At 42.1% G+C, this 19,009-nt stretch overlaps 1 protein-coding gene across 1 annotated transcript in view; it reads left to right on the top strand.

Moving 5' to 3' along the window:
* Nucleotides 1–2,774: 2,774 nt before the first annotated feature.
* LOC128979815 (interleukin-6 receptor subunit beta-like) overlaps nucleotides 2,775–19,009 on the top strand; it is a 39,261-nt gene continuing 23,026 nt past the window's right edge. The window contains exons 1-5 of the mRNA XM_054398207.1: nucleotides 2,775–2,817; nucleotides 3,017–3,067; nucleotides 8,489–8,600; nucleotides 14,385–14,551; nucleotides 15,609–15,748. Coding sequence (XP_054254182.1) covers nucleotides 2,775–2,817; nucleotides 3,017–3,067; nucleotides 8,489–8,600; nucleotides 14,385–14,551; nucleotides 15,609–15,748 — 513 coding nt within the window. The remainder of the gene's footprint in view (nucleotides 2,818–3,016; nucleotides 3,068–8,488; nucleotides 8,601–14,384; nucleotides 14,552–15,608; nucleotides 15,749–19,009) is intronic.

The following is a 19,009-nucleotide window of genomic DNA, read 5'->3' as shown; positions in this document are numbered from 1 at the left end:
TTTTTTTTTCCCCAAAGATCATATTAGAACTGCATTTGAATTCAGATACTTGTGCATTTTTCTGGCAAAAAAACCCACTCTGTAAGAATCTGTCAGATCTTCTACAGACCTGGAAGTCTGTTTATTGGAAGCAGAGTTATCTCTGCTTCAGAACTAAATTCTGAAAAAGTGTAGCCTACTTTACATCCACAGAGGAGAGATACAGGACTCTAGCATGTACTACTCGTAGGCCAAAACTGAATTTGAATTTTCTAGAACACTGAATTTGTTAACAACATGCCTCAAACAGATAAGTTGCAGTCATCTGGAACTGAACTTTTCACCAGAGAAAGAATGATCCTATCAAAACCACACATGAATTGACTAAGGAGAAAATGAAGACCTTAACTTTGCACTTTTTTTGCACTTCAGACAAGGTAAGACTTCAAATAGAAATATAATATTCTTTTCCAGATGCCTTAGCTCTACAATCTACATTGTTTCAGCTGCCCAAGGAGTTCTGAGTGCTGCTTCCACATAACCCAAACTGTCTTAGAAAATATTCAGGACGTTGAATAAACAGGATTTCAGACCTCTTCTGGTTCATGAGCATTTGTGGGCACAAGGATCACCTGAAAAAATGTATTCACAAGCTCATGTTCTTGCCAGTGCTCCTGTGATGCTCAAAGCTACAAGAGACTGATCTCCACAGCTAATGAGCCGTGTTTTCCTCACTGTGCCTGGCTATATTCAGAGATTATTTTTTCTTTTAAATGACAGTTAACTAACGAAGCTGGGGCAGAGAACAGAGAAGGATGTTGTGGGTTTCATATTAATTTACATGATGTAATCCTGTCTAAAATGAAAACATCATTTATTTCAAGACTGCATTCTAGGGACAAGATCAAGAGTGTGCTGTCTCTTTTACTGCAGAACTTAAATAAGAAAGTGGCATGGCAAAGAATTCAGAGAAAACTATATCTATAATAATGCATAAGCCTAGGTCCAAGAAACCATTTAGGTCACAAATGAAGCAAAGCTGGTGGTATTCTACAGTCATTCTGCAGTGCTGAGTGTATCACAGAAGAGGGCATAATTTATTCTCACCTGAATGATGACATAAGTCCATGGCAGTAAAAGACCTGAAATACTAAACATTTAGGACATTGGTTCTATGCAAAATTTACCTTAAGAAATGAGAATTCAGCTTTTGTTGCACGTTAGTATGGCAACTTGATAGTCTTACTGTAATTAAAAATGAGTTCTAATTCCTATGACAAAATTCAGTTCTTAGATTTGTATCTCCTCTTCTGTTTCAATTGGTGATGTATTTTCTGTACTTGTTATAATTGACTTTTCTTGTTTAAATAACAGTAACATTCATACTGAGACATAGAACTCCAACAAAGAAAATATGGACTTGCCTTATTGGGTTTGTATCTCTCAAGTACAATCTTTTCTAGTCCTGTGCATGCTGAATCCAGTTTCCTTCTCTTGCATTGAGTTATTTTCATGGTTTTAATTTGGGATAGCTTATTTTAAATGTGATTATCTTGATCATGTCAAACCAATCATAGTTTTCTCCATGTTTTAACTTCTATGCTACTCTGAGTCTTTGACTCTGCTGTCAAAATCTCTTTCACATATGACTTGCATTTTCTCCTTGTTAGTTTTTCCTTACTCATAAACCAAAACCATCCTCTTGGCTATTATTTGTGGAAAATATTGTCAAGGGTAATTTTTAGGTTACTCAGACTAGAGGGGTTTTGAACCTGCATGCATATGCTCTCTGCATTGCTCTTCAGCATTTCAGAGCTTAGTCCCAAGGCCAAATGATTTCCTCATTAGGAAACCCCCTGTAACACTCAGCAGAACACCTTACTCACTTACACTTCATGATCATGCCCTTCACAAAATCTGATAAGCTATAGTTGGTGCATTAGTCACCCACTCCTACTAAAGACCAAGATCAGATGCATGCCCTTGTCTCTTTCTCTTTAAGAAAGTGGTTAATTTTAAAGAGAGATTATTTTTCTTTGCTATATAATACTCAATGTGAAATATCAAGATAAGTTAGTAATTTGTCTGTCACCAGATAGGTCTGAATTGAGTCTCTGATTGCAGCTATCTAAGCCCCAAAGGGAAATTTTCTGAAAATTTCCCTTTACTGCTTTAGCTTCTGTGCCCAGCATTATTTTAAATGTTCTCTGACAAAACTGTAAAGTTTACAGTTATACCTGATTTTTGCTTATATTAGGGCTCCCAGTGTTGGTACCAACATTGTGGATACAGCATTTTTGACGTGGTGAAATTGTATTGAATGGGGAAGAAGTCAGAAAGTGAAGATGGGTAGAGTCTTCTTTCCTGCTGTTATTTCTACACTACTCAAGCATTCATATGAGAGTAAGTTAAACACTTTGATGCAGTTTTTATTGCAATCAATATCTTTAATTCGCACAGACAGGCTAAGATTTTCAAAGGAGTTAGAAGTATCTATATAAGTTTAGTTCAGTTTGCATTGCTGCAGACACTGCTAAGAAAGTCACTGTGACTTTTTACAAGCACTGGACAGGAAAGTTTCTGTTTCTCGGAAAGGTTATTAGGTTTTCTTAAGTATAATTAATAACTTGGAGCTCCAGGCATCCCTAATATTGTTATTAATACACCTACTACTTGTGTTCAGCCAGTAACAGTATAGGTAGTGGAATGAATAAAAAATCTGAAGAGGAAATGTGAAAAATAGACTGAAGACAGTGCAATGCTGATGGTAATCACTATGCTTCTTTACAGAGAAGATGGAGACCTCTCTGCTCACAGCTATAATTTTATTTGCAGCAGGTGAGTTTTCATTTGCTGAAATAATTATTACTATTTATAAACAGTAAAAATTCCTACCACTACTAAACAGCAAGGCCGTATGACCAAAATCATGACCAATTTAAGTTCTGTGGGTAGAAAAAACAACAGCAAATAATATTTTTGACAATAGCATTTCTTTTACAGCTGTCCCCTTAAATGATTTCTTTTTATTCTCCAGATTCCTGCAACTGCATAAACTGGGATTTTTCATCTTGCCGGCAGCTCCCAGGTAAGTAAATATTTCTCACATAATAACTACTTAATCACAAAGATGAACACTATTGTTGAAGAAATGCTTTAGGGCAGACTTAGACCAGATATATGGAATAAATTTTTACAGTAAGGGTGGTGGCTACTCACTAGTGGTTTTCCTCAGGACTCAGTGTTGGGACCAATTCTGTTGAACATCTTTATTAATGACCTTGATGAAGATGTAGAGCGTATCATCAGTAAGTTGGCAGATGACACCAAGTTATGTTGGGAGTGTTGATCTGCACAAGAGTAGGGAGGTTCTACAGAGGGACTTGGATAGATTGGATCAGTGGGCCAGCATCAACAGGATGAGCTTCAACAAGGCCAAATGCCAGGTCCTGCACCTGAGGCAGAACAACCCCAAGCAATGCTACAGGCTTTGGAAGTGTGGCTGGAAAGCTGTCTGGCAGAAAGGGACCTGGGGGATCTAATCAACAAGCAATTGAATATGAGCAAGCAGTGTGCCCAGGTGGCCAAGAAAGCCAACGGCATCCTGGCTTGTATTAGAAATGCTGTGTCCAGCAGGAGTAGGGAGGTGATTGTGCTCTTGTACTCAGCTCTGGTGAGGCCACACCTCGAGTATTGTGTCCAGTTTTGGGCACTTCAATACAGGAGAGAAGTGGAGGTGCTGGAGCAAGTGCAGAGGAGGGCAACGAAGCTGGGAAAGGGCCGGGAGAATAAATCTTATGAGGAGTGACTGAAGGAGCTGGGGATGTTTCATTTGGAAAAGAGGAGGCTGAGGGGAGAATTCATTGCTCTCTACAACTACCTGAAAGGATGTTGTGGAGAGGCTGGTGCTGGTCTCCTCTTACAGGTAATCACTGAGAGAACATGGGGGAATGGTCTAAAGCAGTGATTAGGTAGGTTTAGATGTTAGAAAAAGATTTCTCATGGCAAGGGTGGTCAGGCATTGGAATAGGCTGCCCAGGGAGGTGGATGAATTGCCATTCCTGACTGTGTTTGAAGGTCATTTGGATGTGGTGCTTGGGGATATGGTTTAGGGGTGAACCTTGTAGAGTAGGGTTGGACTTGGTGATCCTGAGGGTCTTTGCCAACCTGAATGATTCTGTGATAAAACCCTGGAACATGTTGCCCTAAGAAGTGGTGGATGCCCCATGCCTGGAAATATCCCAAGTCACATGGAGTGGGGCTCTGAGCAACCTGATCTCGTTGAAGATGTTCCACCTCATTGCAGGGGAATCACAGAGTGGAATCTCAGGATGGTGAGGGTTGGAAGGGGCCTCTGGAGATCATAGAAGCCAACCCCCTGCCAAGGCAGCTTCACCTAAAAAAGGTCACACATGATCATGTTCTGGCATGTTTTGAATGTCTCCAGAGATGGACACTCCACCACCTCTTTTTACATTCTTTCTGCTTTAGGTCTCCAGCCTCCTTTCCCATCTCATTAGCTTAGCCTTGCATTTCTTTGCTCCATTAGCACATCTCACCTTCTGCAGACTGTGGGGCTGATATCTCATTACTAATTCATAGCTGTCCCAAATAATGGGAAGCACTTTCTTAATGTAAGCTGCTCCTGAGATCTCCTTGAGTTCAGTTAAGGGAAGGGCAGACTCAGCCCGAGGAGCCTTCGTACAGCCTCTTTCACTGCAAAATGCTTTTCAGAAATTGTACTGGATGACCTTCAAAGGCCCCTTCGAATCCTGAACATTTCATGATATCAGTCTGCGGGGCGCCTGTCCCCCATCTCCAACCGTGCCCACTGCCCGGCCATGTCTACCTGCCTGCCCACGCCCAATTCCCCGGCCCTGCCCACACCCTCCTCTCCTGCCACAGCCCCGGCTCCGCCCGCTCCCTGCTGTCTCGCTGTCCCCTCCGGTGTCCCAGCCCAGCCGCGGACCTCCACACTGCGCTCCTGCCTGCCCACGCCAAGCTCCCTTCATGCAGGGCTGGTGAGAGCTGCTGGCCCTGACAGCCAGCGCCAGGGCAGAAGAGGCTGCATCTGTATGGAAACATTTGCAGCTCTCTGAAGGGAAAAACCACTCTAGGCAGCAGAGACAGGTGTGTCCATGTGCAGCCCAGAGTTTATGGCAGCCTTGAGGTGATCCTCAGGCTCTCAGGCCTCTCTAGTGTGTGGTCTCCAGACAAAGCACCATATTTCAAGAGACTACAGAATCTGTAATGTTTGGTTGTGACAGTTATTTATGCTTTACGATTAACTGGTGATTTGCTGCAAGAAGGACCAGTACAGCGCATTTCAACAGAAGTTACTACACAGCAGCTGGTGGTCTTCTGGTGGTCTCAGTCAGAATATATTGTAGGCAGAAATATCCTGTTTGTTAAGAGCCACAGCAGAGATGACAGGTTTTGGAGTACATGGTGGCACTGGATAAGACATCATTAGAATGATTGTATTTTTCTGAAGGGAGCCATGAATAACGTTCTAGTCCTTATAATTAGCCAGTCAGATTAAATTCCATCACAGCATTGCAATGAATACCAGATACACAAAAAGCAATCGATCAAGTTCTAGAATGGAAAAAAATATGGGTTGGTTGGTTTTTTTGTCATTTGTTTGTTTGTGGGGTTTTGTTTGTTTGTTTGTTTGTTGTTTGGTTTTGGTTTTTTAGCCAAAAGTGAGGTTTGATGTCTTTAGACCAGAGGAAAACTTACTCCTTTCTTTGCATACCTCTTGGAGCACAGTAATGGTACAAGGAGTAGCACAATTCCAAAACTGGAAAGAAGTAATAATATTCTGTGTGTTTTTTAAGGGGAAGCCATAGAATAAAACAAACTACTGAGATAAAATTGAATGTGCATGTGGACACTAACATATACAGGAAATGTGAAAAAAACAGAATGCAATATTCATTATATTCATCTGAAGGAATTAACATTATTTTAGCAGTGGAGTGGTACATTGACATGTTAGTTGAGATACTACACTATTTCCACACATTACATCTACTGCTTTTTCTTTGTTCTAACATCTTCATGTTAGAACAAAGAAAACCAGAGGGAGTTTTAAGACTCAGATCATAAGAACAATACAACAGCTTGTTCTGCAAGCCGAGGCAGGTCTGCACTACTGTGGTTACCACTTGGATCTCAGTTAAGACAAAATATGTAGGGAAGAAGTTAGTAGTAATTTATTAGAAGTGTGAAGATGTTTCCTTCTCAATACTCTCTCCAGAACTGTTATTTTGAACAGTTTCAGGAGCAGTATGTTTCAAATTTATCGACATTAAGTGTTATGGCACTTCCAAAAGCATTTTTTCCAGGTGTTTCTTCAAGAAAAGAAACACCAAATAAGTGAAAGGTTGATTCAGAGTAAGAAAGAAGAAAAACATGTTCTTTATTAGAAAAGCACACTTCTTTTAGTAGGAGAAAAGAAGTGTCACAGGGTGAGGCTATTGAAGTCTGAGCTATACTCTTCTGACACACTTTTTGGTACAAATCAGTAAAATATACAGCTACCATCAGAATCATTAAAGGAATACTGAGGAAACTCTGTAACCAAAGTTGTGGTAAGAAATGGCTCTAAATGAGGAAAAGAAGAGGAATGATCTTTGTGCTCCAGAGGTTTGCATGTTTACTTATCCAACAGCAAAACTTTTGTTACTCAAGACTGATAGGCCTATTGGCCACTTGTTAAATCTAGCAGATATAAAGAATATGTAACTCATAAGGAAACATTATGACCTTGATATCCTGTACCTGTTAAGATCCTTATTTTATATGCTTTGCTGAAGAGGAAAAAAAAAACTTGGGGTCTTTTTCTGAAAGTGTGGGAGGTACTTGAAAACATTTTGGCTGATTCTTCTGAACTAACAGTTCAGACAGTATGACACAAAGCAGAAGGAAAGTAGTAATATCTTGCCACCACTGTTTGTGATAAGAGATTTTTCAAATACTCAAATAAGCTTAATCACTAGTGACTAAAAATGAGTTCCTTCCCTTCAGCTGAAAAATTTATACATTCAGTTGCAAAACAAAATGAAACAACTGAACAAAACAAAACAAAAAACCCCACAACCCACAAAACCAAAACCAAAACAGAACCAAAACAACAACGACTATGACAACAAAACAAACAAACAAACAAAACCCCAAACCAAAAACACCACCATGTTTTTCTTTCCAGAAATTAGGCATGGGTCATTTGGTACATACATTTATCCTTCTCCTGCTTTATAATGTGATCTTTATCAAGCTGGTAGTATATAGCAGCATATCATTTTCCCCCAGCAATACTGCAATTATTCTGAACACCAGATAGAAGTGACTGGTGATTTTGAAGTCATTCTGGAATTTAGTCAATGAGTTCTAGCTTTGACAATTAGTTCTGCGCTGCAGTGTGTAATGCTTTGCAAGAAACTCCACAGAAATTCTTGCCAGTTTGAAATTATGGAAGCACCGCATTGGCCCTTGGTGTTAATTACCAGAATACAGTCCCTGTCTCCTTTCCCCTCCCTTACCTTAATGGCATAGTATTAATTTCTAAGATGTTTCACAAGGGTGTGTGCAGTCAGTTCTGGGCTGTACTTTCAAATTCATAAATTTGTGTTTAACAGTTGATAAACTGCTCCAGGTGGAGCTGTTTCCAACTCAGGTTTATAATGCTGCAGGCATACAGTGACCTCTTCTTGCGCAAGGTAGATTGTTCTGCTTGTTCTCCTTCTTCACAGTGACTCGCCCGGGGTGGGGCCTACTCCCCAGATACAGAGTAACTCACCGGAGTTTGCTTTGTCCAAACCTCAGCAAACAATTGAGGTCTTTCAGAAACACAATGGCAAGACTAGGAGAGGTTCACAAGAATTTTGTCATCTGGTTTAAGGTTACTTCACAACAGCTTTCCTCAAAGCAGAGGGCCATAACCTAGTAGTACTTCCTTGAACATATGCAATTTGTTTCTAGACTTTTTGTGCCAAAGAATGCAGTAGTGCTTCCAGAAATACAAATATCTTTCATTCAGAATTGAAACTAAGTAACTAAATAAATAAACTTCAGGGGCAAGCAGCAAGAAGGATTGTGTATCTTCTATTACAAGAGAGAAACAAAATTCTAAAGAAGTAACATACCAAAGCCGTGGGAAACATTAAGAGTTTCAGCACTATGTGGTGAGGTGCATAACAGCTGGTGATCAGCTCATGAAACACAGGAAGAATTCTGGGTTTCTGCCTTCATTTAGCAAAACTAGGCTATGCTTGGAAACATTAGAACCGGTAAAGTTTAATCTTTCTAAATGCTTGTCCCTTGTTCTAAACATTAGTAAACTACTTGAGAGTAGTCATGACAGACTCCCACAGATAGTTCTTGTGTTACTGCACAAAAGCACATAGCCTGTTTTGTATTTGGGCTTCTTTCCCTTAGTCACCACACACCAGTTAACAGTTGCCTGTGATGAGTCTTTCCCAGTCCATATGTTTTCATCTTGCAGACTGGGACAATGAATTGGTATGCTACAAGGAGTTAAGTGAGGATCTAACCTGCACCTGGCTGCCAGTACCCAGTCCTCCAAATGTGATTAATTACACAATATTCTTAAAATGGTAAGTCTAAAAGTAATTTCAGAAAATGAAAAGCTGTCCTTGCTGCTGGAGTTTTACTCTGAGATATTCCATTATATTGCAGGCTGTTATGCAAAATCTTTCTTCACATCTCATCAATACCCACTGATTCGGCAAATGCTTGGTAAGAGTGTGGTGTGTTGACCCAGGCTGGATGGGCCCCCCACACCTGGGGGCACCTGTGGTAGTTCTAGGCTGTGTCTTGAAAATTTTCCACGGATCTTGGACAGAAAGTAGTAGAATATAAATAAATCAACACTGGATGTAAAAAGGAAAATAATGAGAAGGTCTAAATAATCCCATTGGACCGATATCTAATATAAGTTAGTTTTGTACACTAACTCTCTTTTCAGCTTCCTCGCTCTGGCAGATACTAACTGCTGGCTTTGAATGCAGTCTTGTTGTGGTTAACTAACAGCAACTCTCTGCTCTTTCTCTTGTCCTGTATATAGGGAGCAAGGAAGGGACCAGGGAGGGAAGCTATAAGTAGCCCCCTGGTTTGTCCAAGGGGGTTATTGTGTTGTTTATAAACTGTAAATATTGTATATTTTGTACACATTCATTGCATTTCACTTCTAGATTGCAGTTTTGCTTGTAAATATAGCTTATTTTGCTTTCTAACTGAGCCGGTCTGGCAATTTGATGTTGGGGGGTAATTTCATCCCACCAAAGCTGCTCTATCCTCCTGAGCTGGACAAGGTTGAGAAAATATAATGAAGGGCTTATGGGTCACAGTAAGGACAGGGTGATCACTCCCCAAGTACTGTCACAGGCTTGACATGAGAAAATAAGTTAACAAAAATGAAATCTCAAAATAACCTTCCCCCTACCCTTTCCCTTTTCCTGGGCTCAACTTCATTCTCAATTTCTCTGCTCCCCACCCCCAAGTAGCAGAGGGTGATGGGGAATAGGCAGTACATCATATGTTGTCTCTGCTGCTCCTTCCTATTCAGGGAGAGTACTCCTCACATTCTTTTGCCCCATCATGCAGTCCCACTCACAGCAGACAGTCCTCCACAAACTTCCACAACATGGGTCCTTCCCACAGACTACTAGTAGTTCATCATGAACTGCTCCATTGTGGGTCCCTTCCATAAAGTGTAGACCTTCAGGAACAGACTGCTCCAGTGTGGTCTCCCATGGGGTCATAGCCTCCTTCAGGCATCCACTTGCTCTGGCATGGGGTCCTTCACAGGCTGCAAGTGGATATCTGCTCTACCATTAAACCTGCATGGGTTGCAGGGGCACAGCCTGCCTCACCGTGGTCTTCACCACAGGCTGCACAGTAATGTCTACATCATCTCCTCCTTCACTGGCCTTGGTGTCTGCAAAGTTGTTTCTTTCAGTTCTCTCTCCAGCTGCAATTGCAGAGAGTTTTTTTCCCACCTCACTTGTGTGTTATCACAGAGACACTACTGCCATCCCTTGATGGGCTCAGACTTGGCCATCAGGGAGGTCTGTGTTGGAGCCAGCTGTCATTAGCTCTGTCGGACACAGGCACCTGCTGGCATCTTCTTAGAGAAGCCACCTTGTAGGTCCCTTGCATTGCCAAAACCTTGCCATGAAAATTCTGTCCAAAAAGTCATTATAAATCTTTCAATACCTTCAGCACACTGTTTGAAACACTGTTGCTAAAGATCACTTCAATTAATTACTTTTATTGGCACCTATTGACTTGCATTGAATATTCCATGCTAATGAATTCAAAGTTAAAAATAAATCAAAGTTAAAAAAACCCAAAACAACAACAACAAAGCCCCAAACCACCATGAAACAACAACCCCCAAAAGTAACATTTCTAAACTGTCTTTTCTTATACATTGTGTGTGGCATATTAATGTCATGGACCCCCAAAGAATGTGTGATGAGACTTGCAGATAGCTCAGAGAGTGTCCAGGATCCATTTGTTGTAGGATATGCACAGCTTATATACCCCTTTTGTAGCAGTAGAAAGCAAGCCTGTTTCTAGCAGTATCAAGTATTGCTCTAGTGATTATGAACTTGTAAGATTAATTGTAAAATTATTACCTTAAAATGTGTGTGTCTTCAGTTGCACCTTTTTTGAGAAACCAAAACTGAAGAAGGATAGGTAAAATATAGATAGGCAGATTAAATCAGCATATATCCAGTTTGTTAAAAAAAAAAAAAAGAAAAAGAAAAGAAAAAAAGTCAGAGTTCTGTCTCAGTACCTGCATTGTACAAAATAAATTTTTCATATTTTGTATCTACATATTTTCTATCTCTCATGAGACCAAGGGTATATTTAGAAAGAGAGCAGGCAGATCAGAAGGCATGATCTTTGTTGTGAGACCATATGATAAGGTATAAAGGGCACAGCATTGTATGCCATTGGCAAATTCTGATACTTGTTGCTGATTATTTTGCCACACAACCTACCATACTGCATTAAAAAAAAAAAAAAAAAAAAAAAAAAAGGAAGAGCTGTGGTTAGGAGTGACTTCTTATATCCATACCACTCTGCTGGGATATTCCCCAGGGTGATCTTCTGCACATTGCAGAGGAACAAAGTAACCACTTCAGGGCTGAGGTCACTTCTCCCCATCTCACTCAGTATTTTCCCACTGGAGGCAGCATCAGGTGCTAGCTTGAAATAAACACCAAACACTGCTGCTTTTACTGTCTTGCCTCTCTTCCAGGAGCCCACATTTCTTGGAACAGAAGCATCTGTGATAGTTCTGCTTCTCTAGAGACACTACCAGCTGAAGTATTTGTAAGCTAGTGGCAATTAGAGTCCTCAGCCAAAATCAGACTGCATTGCTCCTAGGATGCAGGGTTAGTGTTACGAATAACGAAATCAGGAAAAAAAAAAAAAAAGGAAGTGTGAAAGAGGAGGTGGTTGGTGGAAGAGGAAGGCAATTGCCTTGCAGAAGTGATGGTTGTCCCAAGCCAGAGGCAGGACTTGAATAACAGTCTCCTAGATTTCAACCCAGTGGTCTTAAAAACAACACAACAACTTCCTTTCTCGTTTTTTATTGGGTTAAAAAGAAAACAAAAATGTTGAAAGGGCTTTGACTTGTCTTGAGGAGCACATCACCCATTTCTGGAAGTAGCATCAATTTGACACTGACATTATTCCTTGTCCTTGCTCCTTATGATTTCATTGTCAAGAAGAAACAGATTAAATAAAAACACTCCCACAGAGAAGTTCCAACCAAGCATTGGAAATCACCCTATAAAATTCTAATGGCTGATTCACAACCAGTCTGAAATAGAAGGCAGGGGAACCTTCAAGTGGTTTTGTTCAATTAGTTAAACATTGTATCATGATTGGCACATTTAATATTTGAAATATGTAGGTAGGCAATCAGTACTGCAGCACATTTCTTTAGGAGCATTGAACTGGCACAGCTTTAATATTGAAGAAAAAAATATATGTATATAAAAATTTGTCTTCTGTGTGGCAAGGAGTAAATAAGAGAGAGAAGAGGTGGTTCATACAGAACATGAACAACCTCCTTTGTAAAGCCTTAAACCTCCTGGACTTTCTGTCCTGTGTGCATTAGGTAGATCAGGACAACCTACAGGGCTGAGAGCTGAGGTGGCAATTAAGCATCTGTGGTGAAGGCGCCCTGTGCCCAGAATTATGCCCCAACATGTTTTGGCAAGTTCCCCTCTTCCACCCTTCTTTCCAGAGTGGGGGACAAAGGCCCAAGCACCAACCTGTCTTCTAAGGGGTAAAAAACTACATGCACCCATCACATGGCATGCTCATGCTTCTTCCATTTAAGGGCATAATTCTAGCTTCATGCTTTCTATAGGCTAAAGCTCTCCCCTTTTGTTCTCGCTTTGCTCAAGTCTTGTAAGCTCGCAGCCCTTAAGCCATTGCCTGTAAGTCTTCTCACTCCCACGTGCATGCATACTAGCAACCTCTGCAAAATGGAGAAGAAGCCAGCACCCCGGGAAGGCTGCCATGCTTCAGTTTGCCTGAGGAATCTGCAAAGGAGATCCCTTCACTGAAGTTACAAAAGCCGACATCGAAAGCCCAGTCGTACCGGATCGGATGAAGAGCCCGCCGTGTCTTAACAAGGAGTGGACTCCCCAGGGTAAGCCTTAGCCCAGAGGGGGAGGGACTAGCCCAAGCCCAGCAGTCCATCATCTGCTATAGCTATAACCAGCAGACCGAGCAGCCACAACCTCATGTATACTGGCTCACATAAGCAGGAACCACGCTCAGCCACCTTGCGTGACCCCGTTGTTCACAGGAGACAAGCAGAGCCGCCCACTTCGCCAATCCAGAGCCCTGTGCTGTCAGGGCAACATAAAGTCAGGACTTCCCAAGAGTCTTGTCTGCTTCTCTGAGCCGAGCCAAGGACTGCATCTAAACCTTAAACAGGGAAGCAGTTGCCAAGAAGAATCGGCATTGCCAGCTCCACTTGGAGCCGAGGGGAACCGCCACTCCACATAGCCATACCCCTTCCCTGAAATCCGTCACCCTGCCTCGCAGTGTGGGCCAACCCTGCAAGGGCCAACCCTAAAAGACCCGGCTCCACTTTGCGGGACCGCTCCCCCAGGACTGGCCCTGCCAGGCCAACCCTTTCCAGAAGACGCACTGGCCCTGCCAGCCCCCCGCTGCCACAGTTGCACTGTGGAACCACCCTGCCAAGGGAAGCTGCTGATCGGCGGAAAGCCTTACCCCTTCCCCAGAGTCAGGAGGAGAAAGAAAGCCACCATCCAGAGGGAAGCACCTCCCCATGGCCCACCAGTGACTCAGCCACAGCCTCAGCCCCAGGAGCCTTCCCCCGCCTGGAACGGACAAGCCCTGGGCCAGCCCCGGGCCAGCCCCAGGCAGACACAGCGAGCAGCCAACGTAACCCAGCAACTTACTTCACTACAAAGACACAGTGTACCTTTTCACATGTGCAGCACTTGCCAACTTTCAGTTCAAAGCACCCTTGCCTAGCCACATACCATTCTAGCTGGAATTGCCTCTGAAACACTTTGTAAATCTTTCTCTGTATATAGCTACAGCTGCCAAGCATCTTGTTGAGTTGCCATCTAGTGGACAAGCTGCAGAACTGCACCCTTCATTCCCTTAATTAGAAATTAATTCTGTAAATACTGTAATTGGGTCAAATTGTACATACTAAACCAGTTATGGGATGTATTTTCACAACTGTGCACTAGAATCTATATATAAAATAGTGATTAATTGGTTATCAATAATTTCAAATATTTAAATAAAACTATTTTTCATAATTCATATTTTAAAAGTCATAAATTAATAACCTCTCCATCACAATATCTCTGTAAACATTGATCCTTTGCAGGAACAAAAGACAGGCATATAACCTATAAGGGGTTTTTCACACCTTTGTGGCAATTCAGATTCACAAAAGTTGGAAATCTTGCTATTCAAAAGGAATTTGGGTGCCCCTATGGTAGGTAACAAACAGACTTTATGAAGTATTTTCTAACCTAATTTTATACCTTCTAAGTGTTCTTTATATCCCACTGTAAGTACAAAAGAATCACACTGTGCCTTATGATTTTAAGGAATTTTACATTTTTCCACCATGGAGCAAGGATTTGCATGTTTCAATTTGCTAATTACTAGGGTACTGGGATTAGACTTGCAGTTTCAAGCCACTCAAACCTCACCTTTGGGATTTCTAGATGCTGAATTTTGTATATAGGTACCTGGAACACTCTCAGTTGTTATAATTATGCTTTCTGGGCCAAGGGGAGGAAAGAGTAATTATCATCTGATAAACTGTTTGTTTTTCATTCTCCTTCCTTATTCCAAAGGGAGAGAATACCAAAACTTTTAAAACGAAACACATCATCATCTTCTATCACAATACAACGAAAGAATCTCTTCATGAACCGATCTGCATTTGTTTGGATAGCAGTTAATTATGTCCATGACAGCTGTGTGAAAGGAAAGAACATCTCACTTACACTGAGCACAGCAGGTACAGTGTCTTCACAAGTTGTGTTACTGCAGTGCCCAGCTAAAAGTCAATGTTTTCTTAAAGGTTGCTTCCAAAATTGCAGCTCTTGGAATATGCTTGTTATTTTCACCAATTCAGAGAGCTAAGCTGCAGCTTAGCAGTTTGACTTTCTTGGATTAAATCTTTACTGCAGTAAATAGCAGAAGTCTATCAGCTTTTATGAGAGGATTTTACTTTAAATCATTTGCTAGGCTATAAAATAGTCTTAACCAGAAAAACAGATAGTGATATTTGTGTGCAGTACTTGCCTTGCTTCCTGTGTCCTCTTTGACAGTTTTCTGAGCTTCTTTATTAGTTTTCAAAGAGCAAATTGACTCAGTACCTGCACTTAAGGAATCCTCATTATAGAGCATTAACATTCTGAGAAACATTTTTAAAGTTGAACTCTTTTCAAAGACTACTTACCCACTGCACAGTGCTGCCAGGGAGTTATGAAAAAAGAAATCCTGTTACCTATACCCTTTAGATGTTTCTTTAAGGATTCCCTACAGTATCCGACTACTGAGATAACTTTAAGAGCTTCCCAAAACTTCACCTTCTCAGAGGAATCGTGGTCCAGAAATACACAGTGCTTGTCCCACTGTGAGGTACCCCAGTACAATCTGCATCACTATGATCTCTTTTGGAGAGAAAGACAAAAATGTATTTGCACTTCCAGTTAAACAGCTAAACACAGTTACTGAAAATGGAAGATGTTCTGGAAATTTGGTATGCAATTCACAATTATAGGTACTCTTGGCATTTTGATTTTGCCTGTCAGACTCACTCAGAATAGCGCTTGCTTACAAAAAAGGCCTTCCTGAAATCAGTAAATGCGTTTTCAAAAGAAAGGCAAGAGGAACAACTCTATATTGTTGATATCATCAAAGTTTAATAATTATTTCTAGACTTTTTAAGTCTTATAGTGGTCAGTGCCAAATATTAATGTATTTAATTTTATATAAGATACACTTGACACAATTACCAAAGCTTTTCTGCTTCTTTTGCACTTATAACAGCTGCATTTTTCCCATTTTAGGAAAATGCTTGACACCATCTAACATAAATGCTCATCAGATCAAAACCAAATTGATAGTGAAGTGGGACCTGCCTGCAACTCCTACACCATATGAGCTGAGATACAGAGAGGCACTCACAGAGTCTACTCAGTGGACAGTGGTAAGTACTCTAAATGTCAGTCACTTGAGAACATGAAGTGGCTTACTATTAGCTCAGCAGTACAGAACACACATAGCAGGACATCAACAGGCTGCTAAAGAATCATAGCATACATCAGGTTGGAAGGCACACCTGAAGGTCACTTTGTCCAACCCCCCTGCAGTGAGCAACAAGGGACTGGAGTCTTGTGAGGAGAAGCTGAGGGAGCTGGGGTTGTTTAGCCTGGAGAAGAGGAGACTCGGGGGGCACCGTATCACACTCTACAACTACCTGAAGGGAAGTTGTAGTCAGGTGGGGGGGTCAGGCTCTTCTCCCAGGCAACTTGTGACACAATGAGAGGGTACGGCCTGAAGCTGCACCAGGGCTGGTTTAGGTTAGATGTTAGGAAGCACTTCCCCCTGGAAAGGGTAATTAGACACTGGAATGGACTGCCCAGGAAGGTGGTGGAGTCACTGTTGTTGAAGGTGTTTAAGGAAAGATTGGATGTGGCACTTAGTGACATGGTCTAGTCAATGTGATGGTGTTAGCTCATAGGCTGGACTTGATGACCTCAGAGGTCTATTCCACCCTCAATAATTCTGTGGTTCTGTGATCGAATTAGATCAGGTTGCTCAGGGACCCCACCAAGTTTGACTAAGAATGTCTCCAGGGATTTGACCTCTACCACACCTCTGAGTAATGTGTTCCAGTATTTTACTACCCTCATTGTCAAGAACTTCCTCCTAATGTCCAACCTAAAGCTAGCCAGCTTCAGTTTTGAACCATTGTCCCTCATCCTATCACTACAAGCCCTTCTAAACAGTCTCTTCCCAGCCTTCCTGTAGGTCGCCTTCAGATATTGAAATGCTGCTATAAAGTCTCCCTGGAGCCTTCTGCTCTCCAGGCTGAACAACCCCAATTCTTTGAGCCTGTCTTTGTAGGAGAGGTGGTCCAGCACTGTGATCATTTTTGTGGTCTTCCTCCCACATCCTTCCTGTGTTGAAAACTCCAGAGCTGGACACAGTACTCAAGGTGAGGTCTCCCTTAGCACAGCAGTGTCAAAATCACCTCGCTTGACCTGCTGGCTACACAGCCCAAGATATGGTTTGCCTTATGGGCTGCAAGTGCACATTATTGGTTCACGTCCAGCTTCTCCTCCACCAGTACCCCAAAATGCTTCTCTGCAGGGCTGCTTTCAATCTCATCATCCCCCAGCCTGTATTGGTACCAAACAATAGGTGCAGGACCTTTCACTTGACCTTATTGATCCTCATGAGGTTCTCCTGAGCCCATTTCTCCAGCCTGTCTGGTCTCTCTGGACATGTTGTGGTTTAAGCTTTTCCCAGAGACAAAAAGCTCAATGGAACAGGTTTAGGTTGCCTCCCCTCTCCCCTTTTCCCAGCAAATTCCTAAGCAAATTAGGCAGGAGGAGGAGGAGAGAGAGATAAAACTACAAAAGAACAGTCCTGAATTGATTTGGAATTAAAAAGGGTAAGTTTAACAAAAGATATAAGGCATTTGAGTAAAAGGAAGGTTACAAAAGTATAAGGGAAAGGGATAAATAAAAACATATACAGAACCAGATGCAGCTGGCAAAGGATGCTCTGGATGTAAGATGGATTCTCTTTAGGTGCAGTTCCCTTAGGACTCTGGAACAGTGTGGAACAAGCCCGACCACGTGGTTAACAGGTCGCAGCAGCAGCAGAGTGTCAGAGTGCCAAGGATAGGAGACAGAGAACACGGCAGGAAATCACCTTAAATAGGGTTGTGTAGAGGAAGTGGGAGTGAAATAAACTTTGACCTGGGGACCCCTCCTCCTGGGAAGGGGCCAGATCTCTCTGTCCACCTGGCTCAGGTTTCTTTGCCCATCTGAGGGTAGGTTCTTTTCAGCCCACCCTTCCTGGGATGGGCTTAACCTAGCACTGGATGGCATCCCATCCTTAAGTCTTGTCAACCACACCACTCTATTTGGTATCATCCATAAACTTGCTGAGGATGCACTCAGTCTGTATCATTGATGAAGATACCAAACAGCACTGGTCCAATATGGACCCCTGAGGGACATCACTAGTGACCTCCCTGACCCCCACGTGCTTTAGTGTAACTTTTAAGAGGATCTGTTCCATGACCTTCCTGGGCACAGACGTGAGACTGACAGGTCAGTAATTTCCAGAGTCCTCTTTTTTACCCTTCTTAAAGATGGGCACAATATTTCCCTTCTTCCAAGGACTTCACGTGACAGCCAGGACTTTTCAAATGTCATGGAGAGTGGCCTTACAGTGACATCAGCCAATACCTTCAGGACTCTGGGATGCATCTCGTCAGGTCCCACAGATTTATGTATGTTCAGGTTCCTCAAGTGGTCCCAAGCTTAAGCTTCCTTTACAGTTGGAGAGACTTTACCCCCCCCAGTCCATCAATATGGTAGAGGTGAAGAGCAAGGTTGCCACTGAAGACTGAGGCAAAATATTATTGAATAGCTCAGCCTTTCAGGTAGTTGGGGAGAGCAATGAGCTCTCCCCTTAGCCTACTCTTTTCCAAACTAAACAGCCCCAGTTCTTTCATTCTTCATAAGATTTATTCTCTAGGCCCTTCCCCAGCTTTGTTGCCCTCCTCTGCACTTGCTCCAGCGCTTCCACCTCTCCTATACTGAGTGCCCAAAACTGGACACAATACTCAAGCTGTGGCCTCCCCAGAGCTGAGTACAAGGGGACAATCACCTGCCTACTCCTGCTGGACACAGCATTATTGTTCCCTTTGTATCAGAAGACCTCTAGTATTTTTTTTATAGTGGGCTTTACATTTGTTTTGGCCACTTCAGCAGAAGTATTCCAAGAAGCTCATGTAAGGAAGTTTTCAGTTCAGTGTAAAGAAAGTGCCAGTCTTGCTGAGATCCCCTTGTCCATTGGCCTAGACCATTCCTAGACCATTCTGTGACAGCCAGATACTAAAGCATGCTCCAGCTGTAGATAGATAATGATGTGCAGATAGTCTAGTATACAACATGTGGAAGAACAGAGATAAAGAGCAGTAACAATGCATGTCCTGCAGGTTCTGGTGACAGGGGAGGTTAGGAGTGTAAAGGGCTGGTAGAGACAGCCAATAATTATCAAATACTTGAAATACTACAGGCTATGTGTATTCATTATCTCCCATGTCCAGCTGATCATGTGGACTTAGGTTGCATTATAACATGAATGCAGGTTGCATTTGCACTGGAAGGAAAAGAGACTGTGAGCATTGAAGCAGAGAGGATGTGTACTGACAAAGAGTGTTTATTAA

This window comes from Indicator indicator, chromosome Z (assembly GCF_027791375.1).
Source record: "Indicator indicator isolate 239-I01 chromosome Z, UM_Iind_1.1, whole genome shotgun sequence".
Lineage (NCBI taxonomy): Eukaryota > Metazoa > Chordata > Aves > Piciformes > Indicatoridae > Indicator > Indicator indicator.
This window is presented reverse-complemented; position numbering and strand designations above follow the sequence as displayed.